General features: G+C 41.8%; 4 protein-coding genes across 8 annotated transcripts in view; all 4 read right to left on the reverse strand.

Moving 5' to 3' along the window:
• The window catches only part of LOC143303315 (uncharacterized), a 277255-nt gene that overhangs the window by 196125 nt on the left and 54071 nt on the right, over positions 1-27059 (reverse strand). The gene's annotated exons all lie outside the window — the stretch shown is intronic.
• LOC117162960 (uncharacterized) lies at positions 4128-4649 on the reverse strand. Its single transcript, XM_033344938.1, has one exon. The coding sequence runs from the start codon at positions 4647-4649 to the stop codon at positions 4128-4130; it is 522 nt and encodes a 173-aa protein (XP_033200829.1).
• Positions 16716-23747, reverse strand: LOC143303318 (uncharacterized). 2 transcript variants are annotated; one of them, XM_076622629.1, is made up of 3 exons: positions 23493-23747; positions 21727-21811; positions 16716-18903 (listed from the first exon to the last, which is right to left on the reverse strand). In XM_076622629.1, exons 2-3 carry the CDS (start codon positions 21741-21743, stop codon positions 17073-17075), a joined length of 1848 nt encoding a protein of 615 aa, XP_076478744.1. In that variant the 5' UTR covers positions 21744-21811; positions 23493-23747; the 3' UTR covers positions 16716-17072. The 2 variants fall into 2 exon arrangements, with proteins under 2 accessions (XP_076478744.1, XP_076478742.1); XM_076622627.1 differs by lacking the exon at positions 23493-23747 and having other exon boundaries at positions 21727-21869.
• Positions 23804-27059, reverse strand: part of LOC143303316 (uncharacterized) — a 57463-nt gene continuing 54207 nt past the window's right edge. For all 4 annotated transcript variants that reach the window (XM_076622625.1, XM_076622624.1, XM_076622623.1 and 1 more), the window contains one exon: positions 23804-25991. In XM_076622625.1, the coding sequence (XP_076478740.1) occupies positions 24161-25991 (1831 nt within the window). In that variant the 3' untranslated portion in view covers positions 23804-24160. The remainder of the gene's footprint in view (positions 25992-27059) is intronic.

A 27059-nucleotide genomic window follows, 5' to 3' on the forward strand; every position in this document is an offset into this window, starting at 1 on the left:
TTCATCTCAAATGGGAATTATCCATCACTATCTAGCTCGTTAAAAATTGGTATTTCTCATGTTTTCTTTAAACTAATCCCACCCACGATATGACACATCTACCCCTAACCAACTACTATTACAACTAGCCTTATGCTCACGAGCGGGAGCTCGCGGCAAACACGTCCGCAAGCAACGACGTCTCGAGTCGAACTCCAGTTTTGCTGCTAATTAAACTCGGTTGTCTGATTTCTAAGATTTTATGTGTTTTACACGATACGTCGATCTGCACATTTTTCCTAATGATAATGATATAATGATTTTCTGTCTGTAAGGGTACGAACGTCAATTCTTCCAACTTGAATACAGCAGTTGGGCAGGTTTTGACTGTCTGTTGATTATTAGTTAATTCGATTCTACATTCAGGTGAACTGATTCTATTGTGACTTGACTGAGTTCCCTTACAAATGTCGATGATTGCCGTTCGTTTATATTTGTTTAAGTAGTGGCTATCGACAAAGGTGTATCGTTCTAAGCTGATTAGTATCAGTTTCTACTACAGGTGCGATAAATACAGAGTTTTGCTTGAAAGGTATCGGATAAATTTTTGTTATTTTCCATTCGTTGTCTTCTGAAAACGATACAGTTATCGTATATATGAGTTTGTTATCATTTGTCCATAATTTTAGTTTACTTAGATCTAGAATTAGTAGAAAGTTTTGAACTGAAAGATCGATATGATTACTCATAAAGTTTTGCTTCGTTATTTGGTCGAGTGTTGTTAAGAACTGTTTAGGTTCCATAATTTGCGGGTTTATGATTCCTTGTTTTCCTGATACTATAGTGTTAAAAGTTTCGTCGATGTTAATATGGAGCTCCGATATGGTAGATTCAGTCTGAATTAGTAAAGAGATCAATATTTCGTTTTTCTCGTTATGGTTTTCAATCTTGCGTACGACGTTGCTACCGTTTTCGAGTTGATTCGTCTTAGCATAGTCTAGCACGCGTTTGATAAGTGCGGTTTGATTACTGAGGATCGTTTTTAGTTTATTGTTGGAGTCAAATAATGTGTAGAGGATGAGTCGAGTCCGTGATGATTGTGGTTGGTGGCTGTAGATGTCGCTGCTGGGGGTACTGCTATATTTTCTTCCTATTTCAAATCGTGGAATAAAAATCGGACTTCGGTCGCCGGGATTCGATCCCGCGTTCCGAACGTTCGTAACCTTTTTTTTTTTTTGTACGTGGAGAAATCCTCATGGACACTCCGCTGCTGCAATAATCGCGTAACAGCAGAGTAGTGTCGGACTCCTACCGACTAAAACTCCACGATGACCACCTTATGCGCGTGACAGGGGTGCTCCAGGAACCTCTTATGAATTAACTTCAGTTGCACCCCCTTCTCGCGTTCTCTTGTTCGAGCCGGCTATTGAGTAGGCGTTAGGGGGAGGTCGTTGCCCCTAGCGCTGTCACTTCTTCTGGTCGTAGTCCGTTGGGGTGGTGGCGGGGCGGCTCTGGGTCGTCTGACTGCAATCCTTCTCCATCGTCTTATCCTGCAGGGGTGAGAGTTTTTTTTCTCTCCCTTTCCGCTCGCTCCTTCGCGAGCATAACTCGCTCGCAGAAGAGGCGGACGGCCTCGTATTCCTGTGACCCTCTCAACATCGCTTCTACAATCGCTGAGGGTGTCAACGTTTCTCCTATGGCGTGCCGCAGGGTGTAGCGGGGCAGCTCCCACGCCGCACAGAGCTCCAGGGTGTACTGCGCTGTGCCCCTGCCCTCTCCGCAGTGGTGGCAGGTGTCTGTCGTCTCTCGCCTTATTCTCTTCAGGAACTCGCCGAACACGCCGTGTCCGGTGAGCACTTGTGTCATCCTGAATGTGAGTGGGAGGCCGTGGCGGCTCCTCCATGCCTCCCAGTTTGGTAGGACCGCTTCCGCCCCTCGGTGTTCGCTTCTCCCGTTGATCAGTTGGGATCGCCACAGGTTCCATGTGTCCTCCTCGGCGGTTCCTGTGTCGTTTGGAACCGCCTGCTCGGTGGGGTCTTCTCCCGGATGCCATTCCCTCCGGCGGGTGTATCTCTTTTTGAGCGCCAGCGCCCGCAGCTCCCACGGGGGGGACGCGGCTAGGGTGGACGCCGACGCGTGAGACACCGTCCGGTATCCCCTAATGATTCTGATGACGGTCACTCTGTGCAGCCTTCTCAGGAGCAGAATGCTGCGACGGCTTGTCATCAGGTCGTCCGCCCATACTGGTGCCCCGTACATCACTCGTGACCGAACGACGCCCTCGTAAAGTCGGCGCACCGTGTCTCCGACCCCGCCGATGTTCGGTAGTAGGCCGCACAGGGCATTGGCAGCCGCTGACACCTTCGGGAACAGTGAGTCGAAGTGCGGCTCGAACGTCCACTGGCTGTCGATGGTGAGTCCCAGATACTTCATCTGTGATCCCACCCGGGCGGTTTTACCTGCCCTGTTTATGCATAGGCCGGGCGGTGGTGTCCCTCGCCTCTTCCTGTCAAAGAACCAGGTGGCCTCCGACTTCGCAGGGGAGACTCTCAGGCCCAGTTCGTTCACGGCACGGATCGCACAGGCCGTTGCGATTTCGCCAATGCGCAGCGTCTCGTGCCAGCCACGACCCTCGACCAGGATTAGGGTGTCGTCCGCATAACATATCATGGCCGCGCCTGGGGGTAGCGGACATCGCAGTACCTCGTCGTACGCAACGTTCCATAGTATGGGGCCCAGCACCGAGCCCTGCGGGACGCCACGCTCGACGGATCGCTTTTCCTCTCCTTCCTTACTGGTGTAACACACCCACCTGTCGTCGAGGTAGGCTCGGATCAATCGGACGAGGTAGCTGGGAACCTCGAAGTGCTCCAGGGCCGTCACTATCCTGTCCCATGGCATCGTGTTGAACGCGTTGACGATGTCCAGGGAAACCGCCAGCGCCACGCCTTTCCGGGAGACCATGTCCTCCGCAATCGCTCGTACGCGTTTGACCGCGTCAATCATCGAGCGCCCCTTCCGGAAGCCGTACTGGCTTTCGTGCAAACCTGGCACTTGGCCCGCTATGTGTCGTTCCAAGCGGGCGGCGACTACCCTCTCGAGTAGTTTGCCGACCTCGTCCAGTAGGCATATCGGCCGGTACGCTGACGGCGAGGTCGTCGGTCGGCCCTCTTTATGGAGCAGGACCAGTCTCGTCGTCCGCCACGCCCGGGGGTAGACTCCCTCCCTCATGCATCTTGTGAAGAGGTGCCGGAGTCTGAGGGCCATGACCCCCATCACTTCCCCCCAGATCCGGCCAGGGATTCCGTCCGGGCCCGGGGCCACGTTGCGGGGGGTCATTCTTCTGGTAGCCTCCCATATCTCCTCCTCCGTGACTTCCCAGTCGTCCCTCCATTCCAGCGGTCGTGTCGTTTCCCGTGGCCGTTCCACCGCTCTGTTTTCTTGTGGGAGAAAAAGCGTTCCGGTGATCCGCGTCAGCAGCGCAGGTTCCATCTCCGTCGTTGTCAGGGGGCCCTTCGCGCGTAGTTTCTGTGTCACCTTCCTGTATGGCCTTCCCCATGGGTCCGACTCGACTGTTTCGACCAGTTCGGACCAAGCACGGTTCTTCGCTTTTTTAATTTCCTTTTGTAGCGAGCGCCGTAGCGCGCGGTACGTCCGGTGGAGCAAGGAGACTTCTTCTTCGTCGCGTCGTCGCCAGCGGCGGGCCCTTAGGTACTGTCTTCGGGCCCGGACACATCTCGTCCTCAGTTCCGCGATGTCGGGGTTCCACCAGTAAACTGCTCTGCTTCGCACCGTGCCCGGTGTGGCCTGTGGCATGGATGCGTCGCAGATGGTTGCCGTGGCTTGGCGGAGGTTCTCGGCCTCCTCTTCCACGTCTGCTTCGGTCGTCGTTGTCGAGGCCTCCCAGCTCCAAGCTGTTGCTATAGCAGCCGCCCGGAGTAGATCTTCATTTCTTTCTTTTATTTTCCATCTGGGCGGTGGGCGCACGCGCCTCCCCCTCGGCGGGCCGTGCCCGTCGTTTGTCGTCGGCATTCCAGGTCCAGGTGCGTCCACCTCCATGAATATGTAGAGGTGGTCCGACAGCGTCTCGACCCCTTGGCACACTCTCCAGCCTGAGATCCGCCTGAATGCCTCGGGGGAGGCCCATGTTATGTCAACAATGGGCTCCCTCTGCACGTCACGCAGGTACTGGTCGAGCCCCTGTTCACTAACAGAAGTCCAAGTCCCGCGGCCCAGTTTGATAGCGTGCGGCCGCGCGCGTTGGTCCTGGCGTTCCCCCATTCCGTGAAGTGCTTGCTGAAGTCTCCCAGGACGAGCACTTGTCGGGGGAGTCGTCGCCTGACGCAGTCGCCAACTCCGTCTAGGAATTCCTCGAACGCTGCCCGTCCGCTGTTAGGTGACACGTACACCCCCACCACCATCATCCCTGCCCACTCGACCGCGGCGTATCCGTTGCCGCGTTCCAGCAGGGCTCCGTGGGCGAACGCCCCGGGCGTTGATGTCCAGGTGACGGCAACCATTCCGTCCGTGTCTCCGACCCACTCCGGGGCATCCAGACCTCTGTATGGTTCCGCCACCACCGCTAGGGCGACCGTGGTCTCCCGGATGGTTTGGTGGAGCAGGTCTTGTGCTCGCCTTGACCTTCGCAGGTTAGTCTGGAGGATGCGCATTCTCAGTTCTTTGGTGTTCTTTCCTTGTTTGTGGCTTCCTCCGTGCCTACCTCCTTGTTCGCGGGCTTAGGGTCGCTTTGCGACGGGGAGCCTTTCTCGCTGCCTCATGCAGCCGTGGATCCGCGGGCGGCTCCTTTCGTTCCTTTCTTCGAGGGGGCGCAGGCCGGTCCCCCCATCCTGTGCACCGACGGTGTTCCAAGCGCCTCGCAGAGCAGGCATTTCGGGCTCGCAGTAGTGCATGCTCTCGCCTGGTGCCCTGGTTCGCCGCATCTGAAGCACAGGTGCCCCTTGTCCTCCTTGGCGGTGCAGGTCTTCCCCGTGTGTCCTATCCCAAGGCACCTGTAGCACTGCAACGGTCTCCGTTCGATGGCTTCGACCTTCGCCGTCGACCAGCCTATGGCGACCTTTCCAGCCTGGGCCAGTTTCCTCACTGCACTGGCAGGGCCTCGTATCTACACGGTGCCAAGTCCGTTCCGGGCGGGGCGGATTTCTCCCAGCCGGATGTCCTCCGGCTTGCAGCCGCTCTTCCTCGCCAGGGTGTTCTGGATTTCCGCCTTGGTGGCCGCTATGTCTATCAGGGACACCCTTGCCTCCGCGGCTCGGAAGGGTGTCGCCACGCGGACCTCGTTCGGGTCCAGAGCCCGCGTCAGCTGTGCTGCGAGCGCTGCGGCCTTCTCCCTTCCCTGGTCCTCGGGGACCTCTAAGATGACGCCTCCGGCGATGCTCTTCCGCATCCTCATCGTGTTGATGCCGAGCTCGGTCAGGGAGACACTGTCCTTGGCCGCATCCAGCACCTCCGCGTAGGATTGGCTCGATTTGTCCGTCAAGGTGATTGTTACCGCTGACGTTCGCGGTGCGCGCGGGAGGGGCCCCCTGCCACCCCCTCTTCGTGCGTTCTCCAATCCACTCTCCAGAATTTCCCTCTGTCTCTCCGCCCCTGTCTCGGGGATCAGCTTCGCCGGCTGCTTCTTTCCTGCTTCCTCCTTCTTTCCGCTTCTTTTCCTTTCAACCGTCTGCCATTCGATGACAGCTGTTCGGCCTCCCTTGGGCGCTGGGGCGTTTGGGGCTCCAGGCTCCATCCCTCTCGTGTTCGCGGCAGGAGCGACCTCCTTTCCTTCTCCTTTTTCTATTCTCTGCAGTCGTTCCTCCAGTCGGTGCAGCAAGGATCTCATCTCCTCTGCATGGTGTTTGACTGCAGCGAGACGCGCCCTGTAGCTGCTCTCATCCGCGGTGGGGGGCGAGGCCGGCTCTTTTCGGAGTGCCTCTACCGCCGCCTCCAGTGTTGCTATGCGTCTTTGCGCTATAGCGAGTGCGTCGGTGACAGGGTCCGTTTTCCTCACTATTTCGGTCACGCACGCGGTGATGGTTCTCGCCGCCTCCTTCAGGGTTTTCACCTGCGTGCCCTTGTGGTTGCGGGGTGCCTCGGCAGCCTTGGCCACCTCGGCGGCCCGGCGAATCAGTTCGGCTCCTATGTCCGCCGTTGTGGCTGTTCTCATTTCTTCAGCCGGGTCCGCGGGGAGTTCGGGGGATTCGTTGGCCTTCTTTCTCTTCGCTCGGGGTGCTTCTCTGGCGGGGGTTTCCTCCTCCTCTGTTGTTTCCTCAGTCCATATTCCCTCCTTGTCCAGCGTGAAGCGGGAGGGTCCCTCCTTTGGCGGCATCGCCTTCGTCATGCTCCTGGTGCTGACGTGTGGCAGCTCCGCAGCCAGTTCCGTTTCCCTCCGTCCCCTAGCGTTTTCCTCTACCTCCTTCCCTTTCGCCATGGTTGCGTCTGTTTCCCCGTTGGGCGGGAAATGTCGCTCGGTCATCACTTGCCACTCTGCCAGTCGCTGTCACTTTCAAGTGGCCCGCGCGACGCGCTTCGGCGCACGCGCCAATATGGCTGCGTCTGGGTAGTTTCTCGGGTAGCCCGTGTAGCGGCGCTGTTGTCACGCGTCCTAATATGGCTACTCCACCGTCCTAACCTCACACTTGGTTGGTTTTGCTTTAACTCCTTGTCCAAGCCAGACTTCCCGTAGCTACACCCGCTTTGCGTTCACAGGCACTAGTCCTCCACTCTGGTTACCTCCCTTGCCCAAGCTCTCTAGTTTTCCGGAGATTTCGATTACGCTCGCAGCTCCGTCCTCTCTACGTCTGCCTCCCATATATCCCCCCACTACTTTCCCCGAACGTTCGTAACCTAATGCGTTAACCACTGCGCTACCGTCGTCCGTTAGTTGTTTATGTCGAGTAGCGGTATTTGTGCTGTGTCGAGTGCCGCTACAAATGTATCAATATTTTCGTTAATGAGTTCTAGATCTTTTTCGAGGAGAGTTCCGAATAGAGTTTTAGATTCTGAGCCTATGACGTTGAGCAGTCCGCGTTTGCTTCTATAATGTAATGCGTATAATATGAAAAAATATATGAAATATCCAAGGTATAGTTTTATTAAACTTACTTTTTATAATGCTTCGTAGGTAAAACAATTTTCTATCCAGATTCCACTTTCTCAATTATATTTTCAAAAATGCTCGATAAGGAGTACAATTTTCTACCCAGGTTGTACCTTTCTGATTATATCTTCCAAAATTCTTAATAGGTGAAACAATATTCCACCGACGATTTACTTTTTTAATTGTATCCCCCAAAATATGGACCTGCTTAACGTTTAGATATTATTATCTTTTTCGTTGTTACTTGATACGGCTAGCAATTAAATAGTGAGAATAAGAAGAATTGGAAGTGCCATTTTCGAAAAAGAATTTTGTTTTTCCTTGAAGAGGTTGTTTGTATGAAGGTTAATATCACTAAATATGAAGGGAAGTGTAATCATAATAATTCGTACAGTTTTTAACGTTTCAGTTTACACGTTTTTACGTGATATAGGTTGTGTATGATGTATGTTATACGATTAGTTCCCTAAATTAGACTGTGTGCACCATGTACCAGCAAACTCCCTCCATCGTGCTTGAACATGTGCGTAGATAAATCTGCCTCAATTATCCCATCAGATAAGAAAATCTCTACTGACCTTCTTAAGCAAACTACATAATGGACTTACATATCTTCTCTTAAGATATAAAGAAGATATTTTTTTTTATCGTTAATTAACAGATCTTTGAAACGATAGAATAGAGATATCGTAAAATTATATAAAGTATTATAATATGCGTAATAAATAAGTATCGTTATATTTTTCTAATAAATAACATTCCCATAAACAAACAATTTCTCATAAACAGTCGTTTCCCAGAAAACTTTAGTTTCGATACTGGCAACTTTATCAATTCAATTATTTATGAATATTATTTATATTCAATTTCCCGTTATAAACAAGGAAAGGACTGCAAGTTTGTACAGCTTTTATCAAGATTACGTGCCATTGAACATATCGATTGATTGACTTCTCATGTTTCGTATTAATCGACATCCGATATAGCTATGGGACCTGGAATATTGAAATATTGGGAAGTCAGTTATATTCAGGTGTTCTATAGATTTGACGTATAAGCCTTGTAACATGTACTTCTTCATCAGACGTTTACGAGATACTGAACGATGGCTACGCTTGTAGTATCCAAAAATTTTACGTCGATTTATAATCGAAGATTCGATCAAACTATAGATAGATTTGAATATTCTACGAATTGAATTTAGTATTAAGAATTTTAGTTGTATAGATCATCGACGAAAGTCTGTTACACGGACCCTTTCAACAGTTCTATACACACTTCTATTATATATTTTATTTTTTAAAAATAACGCTTTGGCATGATCAAGGATCGGAAGTATAAAAAATAATTGTGACAATTCGAGCAGTGAAAGCCTCTAGAGTAACATTATATTAGTCTCTATAGCGACATTGTGGTACCGTGTCATTTTCAAAGTTCTCAGAATTGGTACTGTATCCGATTTCAATGTTTAATATTCTTCCCGGGTCCTGGAAGAATTTCTTCAAAACTACGTTAACCCATGAAGAATCAACCAACAGTTTCTCATAATGCCGTTTTATCCACATCCTTTGAAACTCATGAAATTGTAGAATCCAGATAGAAAAAGTAGAGACGAGGTAAACGCGAAGCTCATCCTTGGAATTGCTTGTCGTGGTGATAATGTTAACAAATAGAATTCGATAACGCAAATTCATTGGGGAAAAGGTGACAGATGAAATTCGCTAACGCAACGTTACCCGTTAATGGGCTAAGAATTACGCTCCATGGGATCGCTCACTGCATTCTCCGAAACGACCCTCGTAATCCATAGGGTCGTAAACGGCTTCCGTAACCGTAACGAATTTCAATCTTGTTCACGGATCTCTGACCGCTCGTTTCGAGGGTAACGAGGGGGTTGCGTGTTCACGTGCGTGCAACAGAAGGTGTTATCGTGATTGCAAGGCGTGCTGGAGCAGATAAGTCCAATATGCTCGCGGAAATCGTCGAGATTCATTGCCCAAAGCTGGCTGATAGTCGAAATTAACTTCGCCTCGTCCGATTTCCGCGTTCACATCGCTTTCACGATGGTTAGGCGTTTCTTCGTTCGTTTCTAACGCTGAGTTTTCCCGTGTCGCAGTCAACCCATATTTGGATGTGTGTACACGTTGCACAGAAAATGTGGTCGGGGGATGAAACGCGGACAGAATGGAAAACGGACTATGGGAAACGCCGAGAAAGAGGCGTCGATGAGTTGAAGACACGTCGATGCTGAAGTACACGTGTATCTCGCGTCTTATAGCGAAGGAAGGATACGTGTGAAATTTTAGAAAATATTGGCTGGAAAATGTTCTAACGGACATTGAAGAAACGAATTTAAATTGTAAAAAGAAAAAGATGGTAGCCTAAAGATGTTCCGCTTTCTGTCCCATTACGGAAAACTGCAAAAGCTATGTATCTTGAGAACAGATAAAGTTAAGAAATGAAAAGGAAAAATTCGATTTACTATGTATTTTCGCTATATTTTATATTTACTGTATATTATCGGAATAGCCATCCCTGATTCAGAAAATCAATTACATATATCCCTTGGCGAGAGGGAGTGAGAATTAATCCGATTAATTGTAATGGTGGATCAGCTGGATCCTCATATTCTGAACGTCCAGAGACTCGCTAACTACGAAGAAACTGGTCTGTTTGTGACGCCTATCAATTGTTTGCTAGAGATTAATCTGCTGGTAAGCAGCGTCAAAATGCGACGATAACTAAACCGTCCGAAGATCGAATTATAGCAAATGAAACGCGTCTCTGCGCTAGTCTGACCGATTAACAGGGCCTATGGGGGTGGCTTTCAAATTTGCAAGCAAGGAATTACCGTGTAACGAGCAACTCGTATCGATTATTCAATGGGTTCATATGGAGGCGAATAGAAATGCTACTTCAACATGGGCAAACATGGCTACTTTAAATGCTACATCAACATGGGCAAACGTTCATTTTGGTAATGTCGAGTTTTCTCATTGAATAATCTTCCGTTCGTCGATTTTACACGCTTAACCGACTAGATAAATTCGATGATTTTAAGCAACGTAATTAATGTAATTGATTAATTTTTCTTAAAGTGTGAACTATGGATGAAAGATTAGAAACCGTGACATTACAGAGTACAAAGTTAGAAATACAGGGGAACTTTATATTTTTCTTCACTGCTGATTAATTTCTTGCTGAACGTGCAACCACTTGGGAAAACTGTCGTTACCTGTTGCAAACTGATCGTAACATACATAGATCAAGGAACATCACAAATTTCACTTGACTACTTACGTTCGTACAACGAAGAATCCACATAATACAGTACGGCTAATATATTACTATAGAAATCGGATGGTTACACATACGCAACAATTTGGAAGAGGATATTTGCTTTCGGGTTGGGAATATCAGGGAATAGAATTGTTATTATGCGAATGACTGACGTTGATTCAATGTAATTAGTTAGGAGTAGAATTACAGTAGAAAAGGCATCAATACGATGGAATTGCACAGTTATTGTAAAAAAACAAACGATACTACATAATATATTTAGGTATACAGAAACAGTGACACTTCTGTATTGTCAATTATGATATAATTAAATGAGATAATACGAATAATTGTAAATGCTATTAAATTGTTAAATTTTAATAATTTCCCATTCATCTTCGTATCAAAGCAAATACGAACAATTTACAACGTTGCTAGTTATGACAATAAATTTCTATTTCTCGTGTCAGTAATTTCAAATGTCGTTGGTTGCAATCAAAAATCTGTCGGCGGAAAATTTTCACCCAAGCTTCGTCAAATAAATGAAACATCGTATTATTCTCGGTCAATATCGAGTCACTTTCGAGATTACACGAATAAAATTTAAAAAACTTTTTTGATGAATTGCTCGTCGAGGCATCGTTCTGATGTCGATATCGCATTAAGCAACTCGAAGATCGAAGTCTTGGTAACGAGATTGTCGCGTCAAAGACGAAGCGAGGCCTATTACCCAGGCGATGATGGAAGCTATGCAACTATAAAGAATACTAGCGCCTTTTTCTACGATTTTATACGACTCGATGCCAGTCGAAGCTCTTGGAAAATATTGCAACAAAAAGTCAATATATAAAACAAAAGATAGGAGGTTTCTCCTTAAAGCAATTTAATCACTGTCCACGCAACTTTTATTGTTCTCATCTAGAACCGAGCAAGAAAAATAACTATTTTATTTTTATACCTTCTCTATATTGGGATTGTAAAAATTTGTCTGTTTGAAATGCATTGGAAAATTTCGTCGAATTATAAAGTTACACCGTTGGTTGTCACCATAGAATCGATTTTAGAATGGATTTTAAAATAACGTAAGAACGATTTTAATGAAATTTTGAGAGTACATATGTACGTACATAGAGAAGCGAATGTAGTTCACACGCATTGCTACTAGGAATATTTGTGACCTACATAGGTTTCAGGGAAAATAAATGTCTGTTGCAAATAACACTAATTACAAATTCTATTTTTTCAAGCTTCGTGAAAACTCACATGAGAAATTAACCTGTCGAGATTCAGCATTTTTATATAATACTATCTTGACAAGTACATTTTACAAACAAACGAATATTACTAATTCGATACGAATAATTAATTAGTTTTTCAAGTTTTCTAAGATAAATAATAGAATCAGACATTATTTCAATTTCCACGAAGATCCATTGAAATATAATATCAGAAAATGATCTATTAACAACTTCAATTTTATTCGACGCTACTATAACCCTTCGCAATCGAGGGCTCCGCTAATAATATCAAATAAATTAAATAATTAATAAATTAAAAATTTAATAAATCAATAAATTAAAAATTTGTCCTTAACCTGTCAAATCATAATTATCTCACGTATTCTTGCAACGAACAGGTAAGATACAATCAGAAAAATAAACCGACGTATTGGCCGAAGATATATTACACTACCAAGCAAAATCGTATCGCACTGCGCGATGATAGTGAGTGAGTGAGTAGGTGATGAGTGATGCGGCTATGACTCTTCATTCTACGCATATATTTAACCAATTATACGAAAACACGTTCTTTCTACTGAAATTACTTGGAGTATCTGGTAATATGAATAAATGAAACCTTCGAATGCAAAGTATTAATATTATTAACGAAAATTAGAAATATAATTTATCAAACGGGATACGTGTATATAGTAAACCAAAGAATACAATGAATTATGCAATAACGACAGAAAAATTAACAGATATGACCAGATCTAATTGTTCAACCACTATACCCCTACATGTTCGAATCCTTGGGCGAACACCAGCAAACAGTTCGATCGATATTTTTCAACCTTCGAATTAGCTGTTATGACTAAAATATTTTCCATCGTTACAATGCATCCTGTCCCCAATTACATCGTTAATTTCGTTTCCGAGGTTCCGCTACAATACTTCGCAACGAGCAATTCAATAATTGAGACAACGACTCGCGTGATGCGCAGCAGTACGCTGGCCGTGAATCAATTGCATCGGATTACCTCGATTAATACGATTTTCTAGGACTACGCTGTAATGTCGAGTTAATTAATACGATAAAGTGCAATCGCGATCCAATGGAAACGCCTTCATTCTTACTTTTTCGCGCGATTTCACATCGGAGTCTAAGGAAAACGAGCTGCATCTTGCGGCATCTTGCGGAAAAACTGAAATTCATAGGACACAGGAAACCTGGTAAACAATAAATACGGCATGGTTCCACGATATGGACGCAAAATCAATGCTGGATGGCACGCTAATTCGATTGGCGGCTGGACAGGTCGAAGCATAGAGCTCAAAGTGTTTCCTCAAAGTGTTTCCGTTCCCTCATCCTCCCTTCAATAAATCTTGTTTCTCTCTCACTCTCTCTCTCCCCCTCTCTGTCTCTTTCTCTTTCTCCTCCGAAAACTTGATCATCCGATTTGTGTAACGGAGTTTATTTTGTCTTTCTGTTAATAATCTGTTAATACCAATAAGTTGCCTAATCGCGACACTTCTCGAGAAAATTTCTTTTAATCGCAAGGCCGCATAATTTTGACGAAATCCATGTGAAAAGAGTGTCCGGAATTAGGATGAAAAATATGTTTATATTTCATACGTGTATATGTTTCAAAATAGTTGCAATATAGAAATACCTTGTTTGTAAAGAAGGTTGACTCTATTGAGATTAATCGTTTGGTTTCTGAAGAGTTCAATGTGAATAAGGTTTTACGGTAAATTGAAAGATGTAAAAATACGCGCGAAGGTGTACAAATATGCAAAGTCTAGCAGCTATTAATAGTTCAGTAAGTAAAATAAATTTCTGTCTAGGTTCTTCTCTTTCGTCGCGCTCTATAAAAACATAAATTTAAATAAATATCAGCAGTGAGTGTAGCGATTTAGTCGATGGGATCTTAGAACGAAAAAACTTGTTTAAAAATGGAATCGATCAATTTAACTTCTCACTGGCTCACTTATCAGTGTTTATGTAACTCTTTCTCCCATTTCCTCTGCGTGAAACATGCAGCTTGGGAGTTTCGATTCGATAAAAAGTTGCGACTCTGAATATCCTTTGATCGTAAATTGAAGCATGAAAATATCATATATGTCGTATTTCGCTCTGAAACTGGATGAAAGAGGGAAATTGACTTGGTTCTTTCGCTGTTCCATTTTTTTCTTTTTTTCTATCTTTCGGCTATAGAATTACTCTGCCTATGGTGAAATTTGTAAAATTTAGTTGAATGTTACTAAGAGATACGCGATTTATCGATGGAAAGAAAGAAGAGAAATATTCACTCGTCGAAAGCTTAGTAGAACAACGTCTACTTCGCAGATGTAGAACATTTATTTCGGTTACCTATCGGTTGTATCGTTATCGACTTGCCAATCATGAAACGCAGACGCCACCGGCCAGTTTATTCAATAATAAATTATCTGACGCGTCGATTGATCACGAACACATGCTGTCCACGAAATTGAATTGTGTTCCAATCTCTGCATTATAATGTTTATATATATGTTTATGTTTATATATATGTTTTGTAAGGATTCGTTTAGTCGTAAATATGGTTTAGTCGTAAAACAGAATTTTTACACTCAACTCGATTCGCGTAATGGAAATCATAAAATTAACAAAGGACAATTGCAGTTAGATTTAAGATTAAGATTAAGTGCAGTTAGATTTAAGATTTAGATTAAGATTAGGTAAGTGGCGAATAATGGCTCGTATAATTGATTCTTCTCTCCTTCTTTGAGGATATCTTCGCCGCTCTATAGCTTCTTTATTGTTGTAAGTGTGTAACCTTATTTTGTATAAATTAGATCAGTAACGAGGATTTAAGACGAGGATTAATTTAACAATAGCATATCAATTCTTTTCATTGAGATTTTCACACGAGAAACTGATCAGCCTTGTGAAAAATATAAAATTAATATAAAATTCCTCGATTTAATTATTTAAGAATATAATTAATATTCAGCATGCTAAAAAACGAACGATCTATTTTTCCAAATTTGCAATTATCTATCGCAAGGAATTGTAAAAAGTCACAGGCTCCAAGGTAAATTTTCAAAAGCGTTTGTAATTGTTTTCTGTTATTTTTCTCTGTGCTTGAATTTATGAAGGTGATCAGCGTGGCTCCTGAGCAAATTAAGCTAACAGAATGAAATACTTTCAGTATACAATTTCAATATTTTAATATATGATTACAGAATTTCAATATTGAAATTTAAATTATTATTTAGTGTTACGCCGTAAATAATATCAATGATACTTATTACGTAAAGTACGAAATACAAATCAACGTATATTATTGAAACTCTAAAATTGAGTAACTATTGCTGTACCAAGAATACTAATTAAGAGTTAATCGCATGGATCTGCCTGAGTGACTAAGGAATTTAACAATAGAAGATTTTTAATCGAACTTCTCTTTCAAGCTGAGTTGACCGTGATTCAATTCACGAATATCGGAGAGGAAAAGTCGTAACAGTCTTACAGTTTCGATTCACTTTCATCTCTTTTCGAGGGGGTACTCGCGATTCGCGGCTGCTTCGAGAACTTCCTGCTGGTTCATCCATTGAACCTCATTCTTCGGCGTTCTTTCAATCCCTCGTCTTCCATAGACAAGTCGTAAATCTTTCGAAAACTATTAGCTTGTCCAAAAAGTTTCTTTCGTTTTATGAGGAAATAATAGACGCACAACGTCTTTTTGTTTTATATTATTTTATCGAATTACGATATTCTGTTGAGATAAATTTCACAGACTTGGTTTTACGTTTGTACGAAGGTGCATCCTTGTAAAAGACACGCTTGCGAAAGAAAGACACTTTCCGGACAACCTGATACTTTCTCTGTTCGTAAAAATTCTGTTCTACGTTTATTTCGTTCTTTCATATTAAAGGAAAGCGATACTGATCGATAAGTTACTTGATACCGTTTAGTATGTGTAACTGGTTAAAGTATAGTACAACTGGTTCTTACGAGTTTCGTAGCATTCAAATATTTAGTGCGTCTCATTAATCGTACTATAAAGGATAAGGTAAAATTTTCTACGTGAAGAAATAAATCGAAAATGTATAATTTTACAATGTACATTTTAAAATGTACAATTTTATCCTACGACGTTCTTCTTTTTGGAGAAGATAGATTTGAAATACTTTACGTCAGAAATTTATAAAGGTTATACGTTTGACAAAACCTGTTGCTTCGCTGAAAATAATACTTGGTAGGATATTCTGTCAACCAATTTTTTTAAGAATTTTTACGATTTTGTTGTCTCCGAGTCATAACTTTACAATGCTACAACTATACACAATTGCTTCACTACGATATATGGGATACTTGTATAATCAATTATAATCATGAAGATAAAGAGTAGTAAATGGTATAATTGAAAAACACGATTTTGTTAATGTAACTTTATCGAATAATGTTAAAAAATGACTAGAAGTGATATTAATAAGTAACTTTTAAAAATATCTGAAACGAAGATTAATGGAAATGCAGTATATATACCGAAATAAAAAATATTGAAAAGTCCTCTGAGCTGTCTTGTTATTTTATAAATTTTTATTATAGATACTACACGAATTTCCAACTATGCGAATAATTTTCCCATTTAATGTAGGAAAAGTTTCATAAACTAAATATATTTCATTACGGTATATTTAACTCTATTTAATTGCATTTACCTATATTTAGTGTTAGAATTTAATCTTGGAATTAGGATTAATATTCTGTGGAAGACACAATGTTTATGTTGAAATAATATAATGTGATATTTATTAAACAATTATTTCGAGAGCTATAAATGTGCGTTCTGGAATGTAGACAGTTGGCCAGTTATTCACAGACTAACTGCCTTAGTGACCTGTGGCGCTTGTAAAGATTTTGAACCCCCACTCTCTATAATGAGTGTGACCTGAGTAGATGTCTGTGTAACGTCACGTGCCACGGAACTTTCTAGCAGCTTCTCGATACAAAGCGTTACGCTGTCAAGGCGCGACACCGACGTGCCCAATGTTCCATCCATATCCTTACGTTTCTTCCGCCGAGTTCTCGGAAGAGCATGCACGCGCCTGCCGTGTAAAATTAAGGTAAAAAGTAAGGAACTTGTTAATTTCCGAAAAGGAGATAAAGTTCTTTTTATTTTTTACTCAATTTATACAATTTTTTCGGTTCGCGATGATACACTTTCGATACTTGGATTAGTTAAGAATTTTTTTATTAGACTGACTGGATGATTTTGAAGGGAGCATTTATATTCTTCCATTCGTTGGAGTGGGAGAAGGTTTTGTTTATACTTAGTGTAAAATTCGGAGAACGGCTGGAGTGATCGAATGCCACTCAGGCGGCTGAGAACGGGTGCTGACCGGACGGTCACACGCGATAAGGCGTTCGGAATTTCGGTTTGTTATATACAGTTGCTCGAATTTCGTCTGTGACATTCCCCCCTTCTTAGATTGAACTTGATCCCTCAAGTTTTCTTCAGAAGACTTTTGTGGAATCGGACTTGACGTGGCTTGAAAAGTACAGCTGATTCCTCCTCTTCATCTGAGTGGTATGTGTTGGTTGGAATATAGATGTTGGGTGTTGAGCCCAGGGTGAGTGGTACTGGTGGGGCTGTCGCATTGTGGCTGTTGATTACAGTTTCATTTCGGCAGCAAAATAAATTGATACATAATTTGTTCGGTATACATTTCCTGATGCATTTGAATACCCCTATTTTGTTTAATCCATATATACCTAGTATGCCTAATGCTATATACCCTAATATCTGGAGCGTGGTTAGTCCCCAATACTGTATATTTTTTATTCTATATTCGAAATTAAGAGCTTCTATCTCGTCGCCTATTTTATCGATCGTTGTTTTATAGCCTTGTAAATTATCTATTATCTTCGGTGCTCGCTCGAGTTTATCTAATAGATGAGTGAAACTATCGTTTGTTTTGAGCGCTAGGGTTTTTGTTTTGATTTCGTATATGACTTCGTTTTTTGTTTCGCCTATACGCATGTGTTCGTCTTTGTACAATATATCGCAAGAAGTGTTAGCTCTTATGATGGAAGGCTTGTCAAGTTTTTGTAAGGTATGTTTCGTTTGGCAAATTGTGTCTATTTCTATCGGACTTGCTGGTATCGCAATGTAACAGTTGCTAGTTTTGAGCGGTATAAAGCTAATGTCTTCAATCTTAAGTACAGTTATTTGACAATGTTCAATGTGTGGTTTGAAATTTATTATTTCGCTGCGACAATCGGTTTTTGAATTTCTGTCATGGATTGGTAGTGTTTGTTTGCATATAGTGGTTCCGGCTCGATTCTTACAAAGTTTGTTGAAATACTCGATATCAGCGTTTATAAATGAAAGACCTGAAGTTAAATATATCTGATGTTCGACTACTGGAGCCAAAAATACTCCATTTCTTTTACTCGGGATAGGATATACTTGTAATATGTTCCATTCTGTGTTAGAGACTAAAGGTACTATGATTTTGAAAAATATTTTGTCATCTATTGTGAAGATTTTAAGATCACTGATGTCGAGTATGAATTGAAAATGTTCGGTTTTGGCAGAAATCGCGGTGTTGTACATCTGGCTACCTATTGCCTTGGCGTAATTTTCTATGAATTCATTGGGGTCAAGTATTTGTGGACTAATTATTCCTTGTTTGCCTAATATCATGACGTTAAGTATTTCATCTAATTGAAAGTGTAAAGTTTGCATCGCGGTGTCGACTTTCATGATCATCTTAAGCATAGATCTATCGATATTTGCCTGCTGTTGTAATTTTAATATATCACTATATGATCTCTCTAAGTGGTTTAGGTTTTCTGAGTTTACAATTTTTCTAATAAGTGCTGTTTGATTAGCTATTATGGTCTTGATTTTATTATTATCATCGAATAGTTTGTCCATATTTTTGTTTATGAGCGTAAGATCATCATCGTCGAGAGTCCCGAACAGACTTTTCGATACGGAACCTATGATGTTAAGCAAACCTCGTGTGCTCCGGGTATGTGTTAACGCTTTCAAGTGTTTTGCGAGTTGTTTTAGGTTATTGATGCGATTTTGTAATCCGCCTAACTCTTCGACGTATTGTTTGCTGATTGCACGTGAGTCTATCGTTAATTTATATGATTCTATTGCGCTTATCTGTTCGTATATGTCGCTAGTGTCTAATCCTACTATTACATTGGCAGTGTCGCTGTATAAATATCCTTTTCCTATGTTTTCTACGAATACAGAGTTTCCTTCTAATGGTGTAATATTTATTTGCGCGGATACTATTCCGGCAAAGAGGAGCGTCGACCTGGAAAGTAAGGTTTTAAACGATTACCGTGTATCTTTTTGTCTTGAATCAGATAGTATGGAGTACATACTTTATCAATCGTGTACGGTCCTAACCATTCCACATCAAGTTTATGCCTTTTATGATCGTTATGTATTAAAACAGAGTCTCCTTCTTTGAAAACTGATTGAGGTTTTATAATTTTACGTTTTTGATCGCGCTGATATCGCTGTTTACTTTTGATCAATGTTTCGCGAGCGTGTCGGAGTCTAGAGTCCCATTCCTTTTTGCGGAACGTGACTTCGTCTGCGTATGTGCGTTGGGGATTCTTGGATATTGTGGAGGGATGATTGGCTTGGTGTCCGAATGTGAGTTCGAATGGCGTGTAACCAGTAGAGTCGTGTATCATTGTGTTATATGCAAGGCATACAAAGTTAAGTTGATCGTCCCATTCTTCATCCGAATTTCGCTGTATCGATTTTAACATGTCTGTTATTACTGCGTGTGTCCGTTCTAACGATCCGTTACTTTGTGGGTGGAAGGATGTCGTTTTGATATGTTTGATTTTGAACGCGTCTTCGTACTGCTACATTAAACTAGATATAAAATTCTGTCCGCGGTCAGTTAATATCTTTTTTGGAGCGGAAAAGATGTAAATGTAATGATTCAAGAGTGCGTTCCAAATTGTTTCCGTTTGCTGAGTTTTTAGTGGTACGAGTATTAAGTATTTTGTCAATTCGTCATGTATGGATAGAATGTACTGATTGCCTTTTTTCGTCTTTTTCAGTGGGCCTAATAAGTCCATAGCAATTTTATCGTTTGGTTCGAGGGGTGTGTCGGTGATACAAGGTTCTTCGCGCGGTCTGATACGTGTAGTTTTAGATGTTTGGCAGGTGTCGCATGATTCTATATGTTGTTGTATACGTTTCATCAAATCTGGTACTCTGTGCCGTTCACGAATGCGGTCGTATGTCTTTTGTATACCGGGGTGTCCTACTAAATCGTGATTTTCTTTCAATAATTCGTCTATTTCTTCGTCGCTATATGTTTGAATTGGTTCCCATGCAAAATTTAATTCTTTTACGGTGTCGTTCAGGAATAGTAAAATTTGTTTGATCGCGTTCTTTTCGGTCTCTGTGAAACTGTCGTCGCCTATACTTATCTTTTCGTTTATATGAATAATTTCGTTTAATTTAGTTAACCATTCGATTCTGTCGTAATTTCCTAGCTCTGTTTTGAATAATTGATAGAAAGATTTACGGTTCGGAGTCATTTTGAGAATTTTGGGTAACGCGTCGGTAGATTTTTCCCAATCGTGATATTTTTTATCGAGTTCTATGTTCAAATTTTCGCGTCGTCTGGTCAGAACATGTATTCTAGATAGTGCGTCGGCTGCAGTATTATCTTTTCCTTTCGTGTATTCTATGTCGTATTCGTATTCTTCTAGTTCTAATCGCCATCTCATCAAGCGTGATGAGGGGTCTTTGCAATTCTGTAACCATTTTAGTGCTTGGTGATCGGTTCGGATGAGGAATTTCCGTCCTAACAGATATTGTCGGAGGCGTTTCACGGCCCATACTATTGCTAAAAGTTCTTTTTCTGTAGTGGAATAATTTCGTTCCGGTGGGTTTAGAGTTCGCGAGATATAACAACATGGATGTCCGTCCTGTGATAAGATTGCACCTATACCTTCGTTACTGGCGTCAGTCGTTAATGTGAATGGTTTCGCAAAGTCTGGGAATTTTAGTACGGGTGATGAACAGAGTTTGTCTTTTAATGTCTGGAATGCTTCCTGGGTTTTATCTGTCCAATGAAATGGTGTCTCCTTTTTTGTAAGTTCGGTCAATGGTTTCGCGATCTTAGAAAAGTTTCTGATGAACTTACGGTAATAACCTGCTAGTCCTAAGAACGATTTGATGTCTGTGGGATTACGTGGCTGTTTGAAATTGCTAACGGCTTCTAATTTTTTGGGATTTGGCTTTACACCTTCGGCGGTTACTATATGTCCAAGATATTCTAATTCTGGTTTGAGAAATTCGCATTTGTCCGGCTGTATTTTGAGTCCGAGTTCGCGTAGGCGTTGCAATACTATCGCGAGGTTGCTATTGTGCCCTTCAATCGACTGTCCGAATATTATAATGTCGTCTAAATATACGAAGCAATGTTTATTTATGAGTCTTCTTAGCGCGGTATCCATCATGCGTTGAAATGTTGCAGGTGCATTCTTTAAACCGAATGGCATCCTATTGTAATGATAGTGTCCTTGTGGTGTGGAGAATGCTGTGTACTTTTTAGAGTCTATGTCCATTGGGATTTGGTGGAATCCGGAGGATAAATCGAGGGCTGAGAAGAATTTTGCGTTGCCTAGTTGGGATAGTATGTCGTCTATGTCAGGTAATGGATATGCGTCCTGGTCAGTTAGTTCGTTTATTTTTCTGAAGTCTATTACAATTCGCCATTTCTGTTTCCCTGAGGCGTCTGCCTTTTTTGGTACTACCCAGACTGGTGAATTGTAAGGAGAATCAGATGGTTCTATAATGTTCTTTTGTAGCATTTCGTCCATTTGTCGTTTGATTTCTTCTTTATGGCATTCAGGCGGTCGGTAAGATTTTGTGTTAATGATTTTATTTTCTTTTAACGTTATTGTGTGTTTAGCAAGATTAGTGCATGGTAATAAGTCGGTCTCTAGATTGAATACGTCGAGGTAGAACAGCAATATCTTTTCGATTGGTTCACGGAGAGTTTTCTCTATATGCGAAAGTCTAACTAAATCTTTAAACGTGGAGACTTGATCATACGTATTTGAATTTTCGATAAAATTAGTCATTTTGGCTGGGCACTCACCACCATTGATAAAGCATATCGTTGTCGGTTTTCCTTCCAGGTAGACTGTTTTTGACACTGCTTATTTTGGAGGTACGTCGTTTTCCTGTTGCAATAAAAGTATATTATTGTCAAGTTTTAATTGTTGATTCGAGAGTTCAAATTTGAATTTATAATTCAATATAAATTATATAATTGGAAAGTTGTCTTCTACCACAAAAAATTCTAGAGTTTTGCCAAATAGTTTTATCAAAGCGTGTTCGTTGGTTTTAAATTTAGAGTGTCCCATCGAGAATTTCCGTTCTTTTGTTATTCTTAGTCGTAATACGCATCTTCGCTTGAGTATATTAATTCCTGCTCCGCTGTCAATGAGGAATTTATGTCGCTGTCCGTCGGATCGTAAAAGTACTGTGGGTAGTGTTCCTGTTGTGGCGTTAATTCGTAGGTCTGGTCTATTGGTTCCTCTATTTCTTCCTTGTGTGTCTCGAGATTGTGGACTGCTGGTGGTCTCGGAAATTGGCTGGGTGTTCGAAAATTTTTACATTGACTGGAGACATGTCCGATTTGGTTGCATTTGAAGCATTTTAATTGTGTCCTTTGGGCAAGTGGTATTTGTTCGGTTTGTCGGAAGCTTCTTGGCATTGGATTGGGTGTTGGAGTTGGTTTTTTAGTGATCGGATTAGGATTATTGGTTGTTAGTCGTTGCTGCTCAGGAAGTCGTAATCGTTCTATTGGTTTTAGTCGTCGATTTCGATCTTCCCTGAAGAATCGCTCGATGTCGGTGGCTTTCTTTTCGGCTTCAAGGATATTGTATGGTGGATTGGCGAGTAGTAATTGTCCTATTTCGCCTTTCAGGCCTCGGATAAAATCGATCACGGAGTCTTTTAAAATCCTGTCGTTCATAGCTCGTCTAGTAATTTCGTCACGGTATTCGTTCGTTATACTGTATTGTAACTTATTGAGTGCTCTGCGGAATCTGATGATATAACTTTGCACACTTTCGTCGTGACGCTGTCTCGTTTCGCGTAGCTGGTCTTGATGTTCTCTAACAGAGTCTTGGGTGGCTACGTTTCGTCTTAGGGCATCGTACAGGTGTCCGTATTCGTATATCGATATATTGCAGATGGCCATTGCGGCTTTACCCGTGATTTTCCCGATTTTGATCATTTTTAATAGTAGCGTGGGTTCGCTACACATGGCTCGTAATTCGCGTACTTCGCGTATGAATTCTTCTACTCCGATATTGTCTTCGCCGTTTAATTGCGGAATACATACTATCGCGTCTTTGGCCCGTAAGCTCGGAGAGGCGAATTGCGGTGGACGGTCTTCGTAAGAGGGATGGTTGAATTCTTCTGTTCGAATTGGAACGCATGGTGGGGAAGTTCTATCTCTCGCGGCAACAGATTCGTCCATAGTAATAAGGGAGCCTAGTTCTGTAGTAGCGTCGCGTCCTATTTTTATTTTAGAGATATTTTTGCCTAATAGTTCTATTTCCGCTGCACGCTTCTTATTTTCACTGTCGGCCGTCCGTTGTGTCTCTTCTACACGTTGCGCAAGAATTTCAATTTGTTTTTGTATTACGTCGAGTATGGCACGAATCGAATTGTCCGTACCTCCGTTTGTAGAAACGGTTTCAATAGTTTCGACTTTGTCTTTTCGTGATGTGGGCATGATTCTAATTGAGCTTATTGATTCTGAACTACTGTTGCTATTTGAACTCGAAGCGCTTGAGAAACTGGGTTTTCTCACACGGTATCGTGAAAATGAATCCAGATTTTTCAGCTTACCGTAGTAGCTATGACCGTTGAGGAGTATCAGGGATGTTTCCTCTCTGGTTGGTTCTAGATTCCGAATCTTATTCGTAGGCTTGCTCTGCGCTGACCGTAGTCCTCTCGTCTAGTTTCACCGTAATGGAACGTTGAAAGTTGCTGCAGGGCTTCGTAGTAGCAAAGATTCGCACTGGGTCCGTTGATCCTTCGATCTTCAATGATGCGCGTACGCCGAAATCGTAATTTCGTTTGCACTGAAGTGAATAGATCCTGGCAGGATCGCTAAAACTGTCGTGTAAAATTAAGGTAAAAAGTAAGGAACTTGTTAATTTCCGAAAAGGAGATAAAGTTCTTTTTATTTTTTACTCAATTTATACAATTTTTTCGGTTCGCGATGATACACTTTCGATACTTGGATTAGTTAAGAATTTTTTTATTAGACTGACTGGATGATTTTGAAGGGAGCATTTATATTCTTCCATTCGTTGGAGTGGGAGAAGGTTTTGTTTATACTTAGTGTAAAATTCGGAGAACGGCTGGAGTGATCGAATGCCACTCAGGCGGCTGAGAACGGGTGCTGACCGGACGGTCACACGCGATAAGGCGTTCGGAATTTCGGTTTGTTATATACAGTTGCTCGAATTTCGTCTGTGACATTCCCCCCTTCTTAGATTGAACTTGATCCCTCAAGTTTTCTTCAGAAGACTTTTGTGGAATCGGACTTGACGTGGCTTGAAAAGTACAGCTGATTCCTCCTCTTCATCTGAGTGGTATGTGTTGGTTGGAATATAGATGTTGGGTGTTGAGCCCAGGGTGAGTGGTACTGGTGGGGCTGTCGCATTGTGGCTGTTGATTACAGTTTCATTTCGGCAGCAAAATAAATTGATACATAATTTGTTCGGTATACATTTCCTGATGCATTTGAATACCCCTATTTTGTTTAATCCATATATACCTAGTATGCCTAATGCTATATACCCTAATATCTGGAGCGTGGTTAGTCCCCAATACTGTATATTTTTTATTCTATATTCGAAATTAAGAGCTTCTATCTCGTCGCCTATTTTATCGATCGTTGTTTTATAGCCTTGTAAATTATCTATTATCTTCGGTGCTCGCTCGAGTTTATCTAATAGATGAGTGAAACTATCGTTTGTTTTGAGCGCTAGGGTTTTTGTTTTGATTTCGTATATGACTTCGTTTTTTGTTTCGCCTATACGCATGTGTTCGTCTTTGTACAATATATCGCAAGAAGTGTTAGCTCTTATGATGGAAGGCTTGTCAAGTTTTTGTAAGGTATGTTTCGTTTGGCAAATTGTGTCTATTTCTATCGGACTTGCTGGTATCGCAATGTAACAGTTGCTAGTTTTGAGCGGTATAAAGCTAATGTCTTCAATCTTAAGTACAGTTATTTGACAATGTTCAATGTGTGGTTTGAAATTTATTATTTCGCTGCGACAATCGGTTTTTGAATTTCTGTCATGGATTGGTAGTGTTTGTTTGCATATAGTGGTTCCGGCTCGATTCTTACAAAGTTTGTTGAAATACTCGATATCAGCGTTTATAAATGAAAGACCTGAAGTTAAATATATCTGATGTTCGACTACTGGAGCCAAAAATACTCCATTTCTTTTACTCGGGATAGGATATACTTGTAATATGTTCCATTCTGTGTTAGAGACTAAAGGTACTATGATTTTGAAAAATATTTTGTCATCTATTGTGAAGATTTTAAGATCACTGATGTCGAGTATGAATTGAAAATGTTCGGTTTTGGCAGAAATCGCGGTGTTGTACATCTGGCTACCTATTGCCTTGGCGTAATTTTCTATGAATTCATTGGGGTCAAGTATTTGTGGACTAATTATTCCTTGTTTGCCTAATATCATGACGTTAAGTATTTCATCTAATTGAAAGTGTAAAGTTTGCATCGCGGTGTCGACTTTCATGATCATCTTAAGCATAGATCTATCGATATTTGCCTGCTGTTGTAATTTTAATATATCACTATATGATCTCTCTAAGTGGTTTAGGTTTTCTGAGTTTACAATTTTTCTAATAAGTGCTGTTTGATTAGCTATTATGGTCTTGATTTTATTATTATCATCGAATAGTTTGTCCATATTTTTGTTTATGAGCGTAAGATCATCATCGTCGAGAGTCCCGAACAGACTTTTCGATACGGAACCTATGATGTTAAGCAAACCTCGTGTGCTCCGGGTATGTGTTAACGCTTTCAAGTGTTTTGCGAGTTGTTTTAGGTTATTGATGCGATTTTGTAATCCGCCTAACTCTTCGACGTATTGTTTGCTGATTGCACGTGAGTCTATCGTTAATTTATATGATTCTATTGCGCTTATCTGTTCGTATATGTCGCTAGTGTCTAATCCTACTATTACATTGGCAGTGTCGCTGTATAAATATCCTTTTCCTATGTTTTCTACGAATACAGAGTTTCCTTCTAATGGTGTAATATTTATTTGCGCGGATACTATTCCGGCAAAGAGGAGCGTCGACCTGGAAAGTAAGGTTTTAAACGATTACCGTGTATCTTTTTGTCTTGAATCAGATAGTATGGAGTACATACTTTATCAATCGTGTACGGTCCTAACCATTCCACATCAAGTTTATGCCTTTTATGATCGTTATGTATTAAAACAGAGTCTCCTTCTTTGAAAACTGATTGAGGTTTTATAATTTTACGTTTTTGATCGCGCTGATATCGCTGTTTACTTTTGATCAATGTTTCGCGAGCGTGTCGGAGTCTAGAGTCCCATTCCTTTTTGCGGAACGTGACTTCGTCTGCGTATGTGCGTTGGGGATTCTTGGATATTGTGGAGGGATGATTGGCTTGGTGTCCGAATGTGAGTTCGAATGGCGTGTAACCAGTAGAGTCGTGTATCATTGTGTTATATGCAAGGCATACAAAGTTAAGTTGATCGTCCCATTCTTCATCCGAATTTCGCTGTATCGATTTTAACATGTCTGTTATTACTGCGTGTGTCCGTTCTAACGATCCGTTACTTTGTGGGTGGAAGGATGTCGTTTTGATATGTTTGATTTTGAACGCGTCTTCGTACTGCTACATTAAACTAGATATAAAATTCTGTCCGCGGTCAGTTAATATCTTTTTTGGAGCGGAAAAGATGTAAATGTAATGATTCAAGAGTGCGTTCCAAATTGTTTCCGTTTGCTGAGTTTTTAGTGGTACGAGTATTAAGTATTTTGTCAATTCGTCATGTATGGATAGAATGTACTGATTGCCTTTTTTCGTCTTTTTCAGTGGGCCTAATAAGTCCATAGCAATTTTATCGTTTGGTTCGAGGGGTGTGTCGGTGATACAAGGTTCTTCGCGCGGTCTGATACGTGTAGTTTTAGATGTTTGGCAGGTGTCGCATGATTCTATATGTTGTTGTATACGTTTCATCAAATCTGGTACTCTGTGCCGTTCACGAATGCGGTCGTATGTCTTTTGTATACCGGGGTGTCCTACTAAATCGTGATTTTCTTTCAATAATTCGTCTATTTCTTCGTCGCTATATGTTTGAATTGGTTCCCATGCAAAATTTAATTCTTTTACGGTGT

Source organism: Bombus vancouverensis, chromosome 11 (genome assembly GCF_051014615.1).
Source record: "Bombus vancouverensis nearcticus chromosome 11, iyBomVanc1_principal, whole genome shotgun sequence".
In the NCBI taxonomy this organism is placed as follows: domain Eukaryota; kingdom Metazoa; phylum Arthropoda; class Insecta; order Hymenoptera; family Apidae; genus Bombus; species Bombus vancouverensis.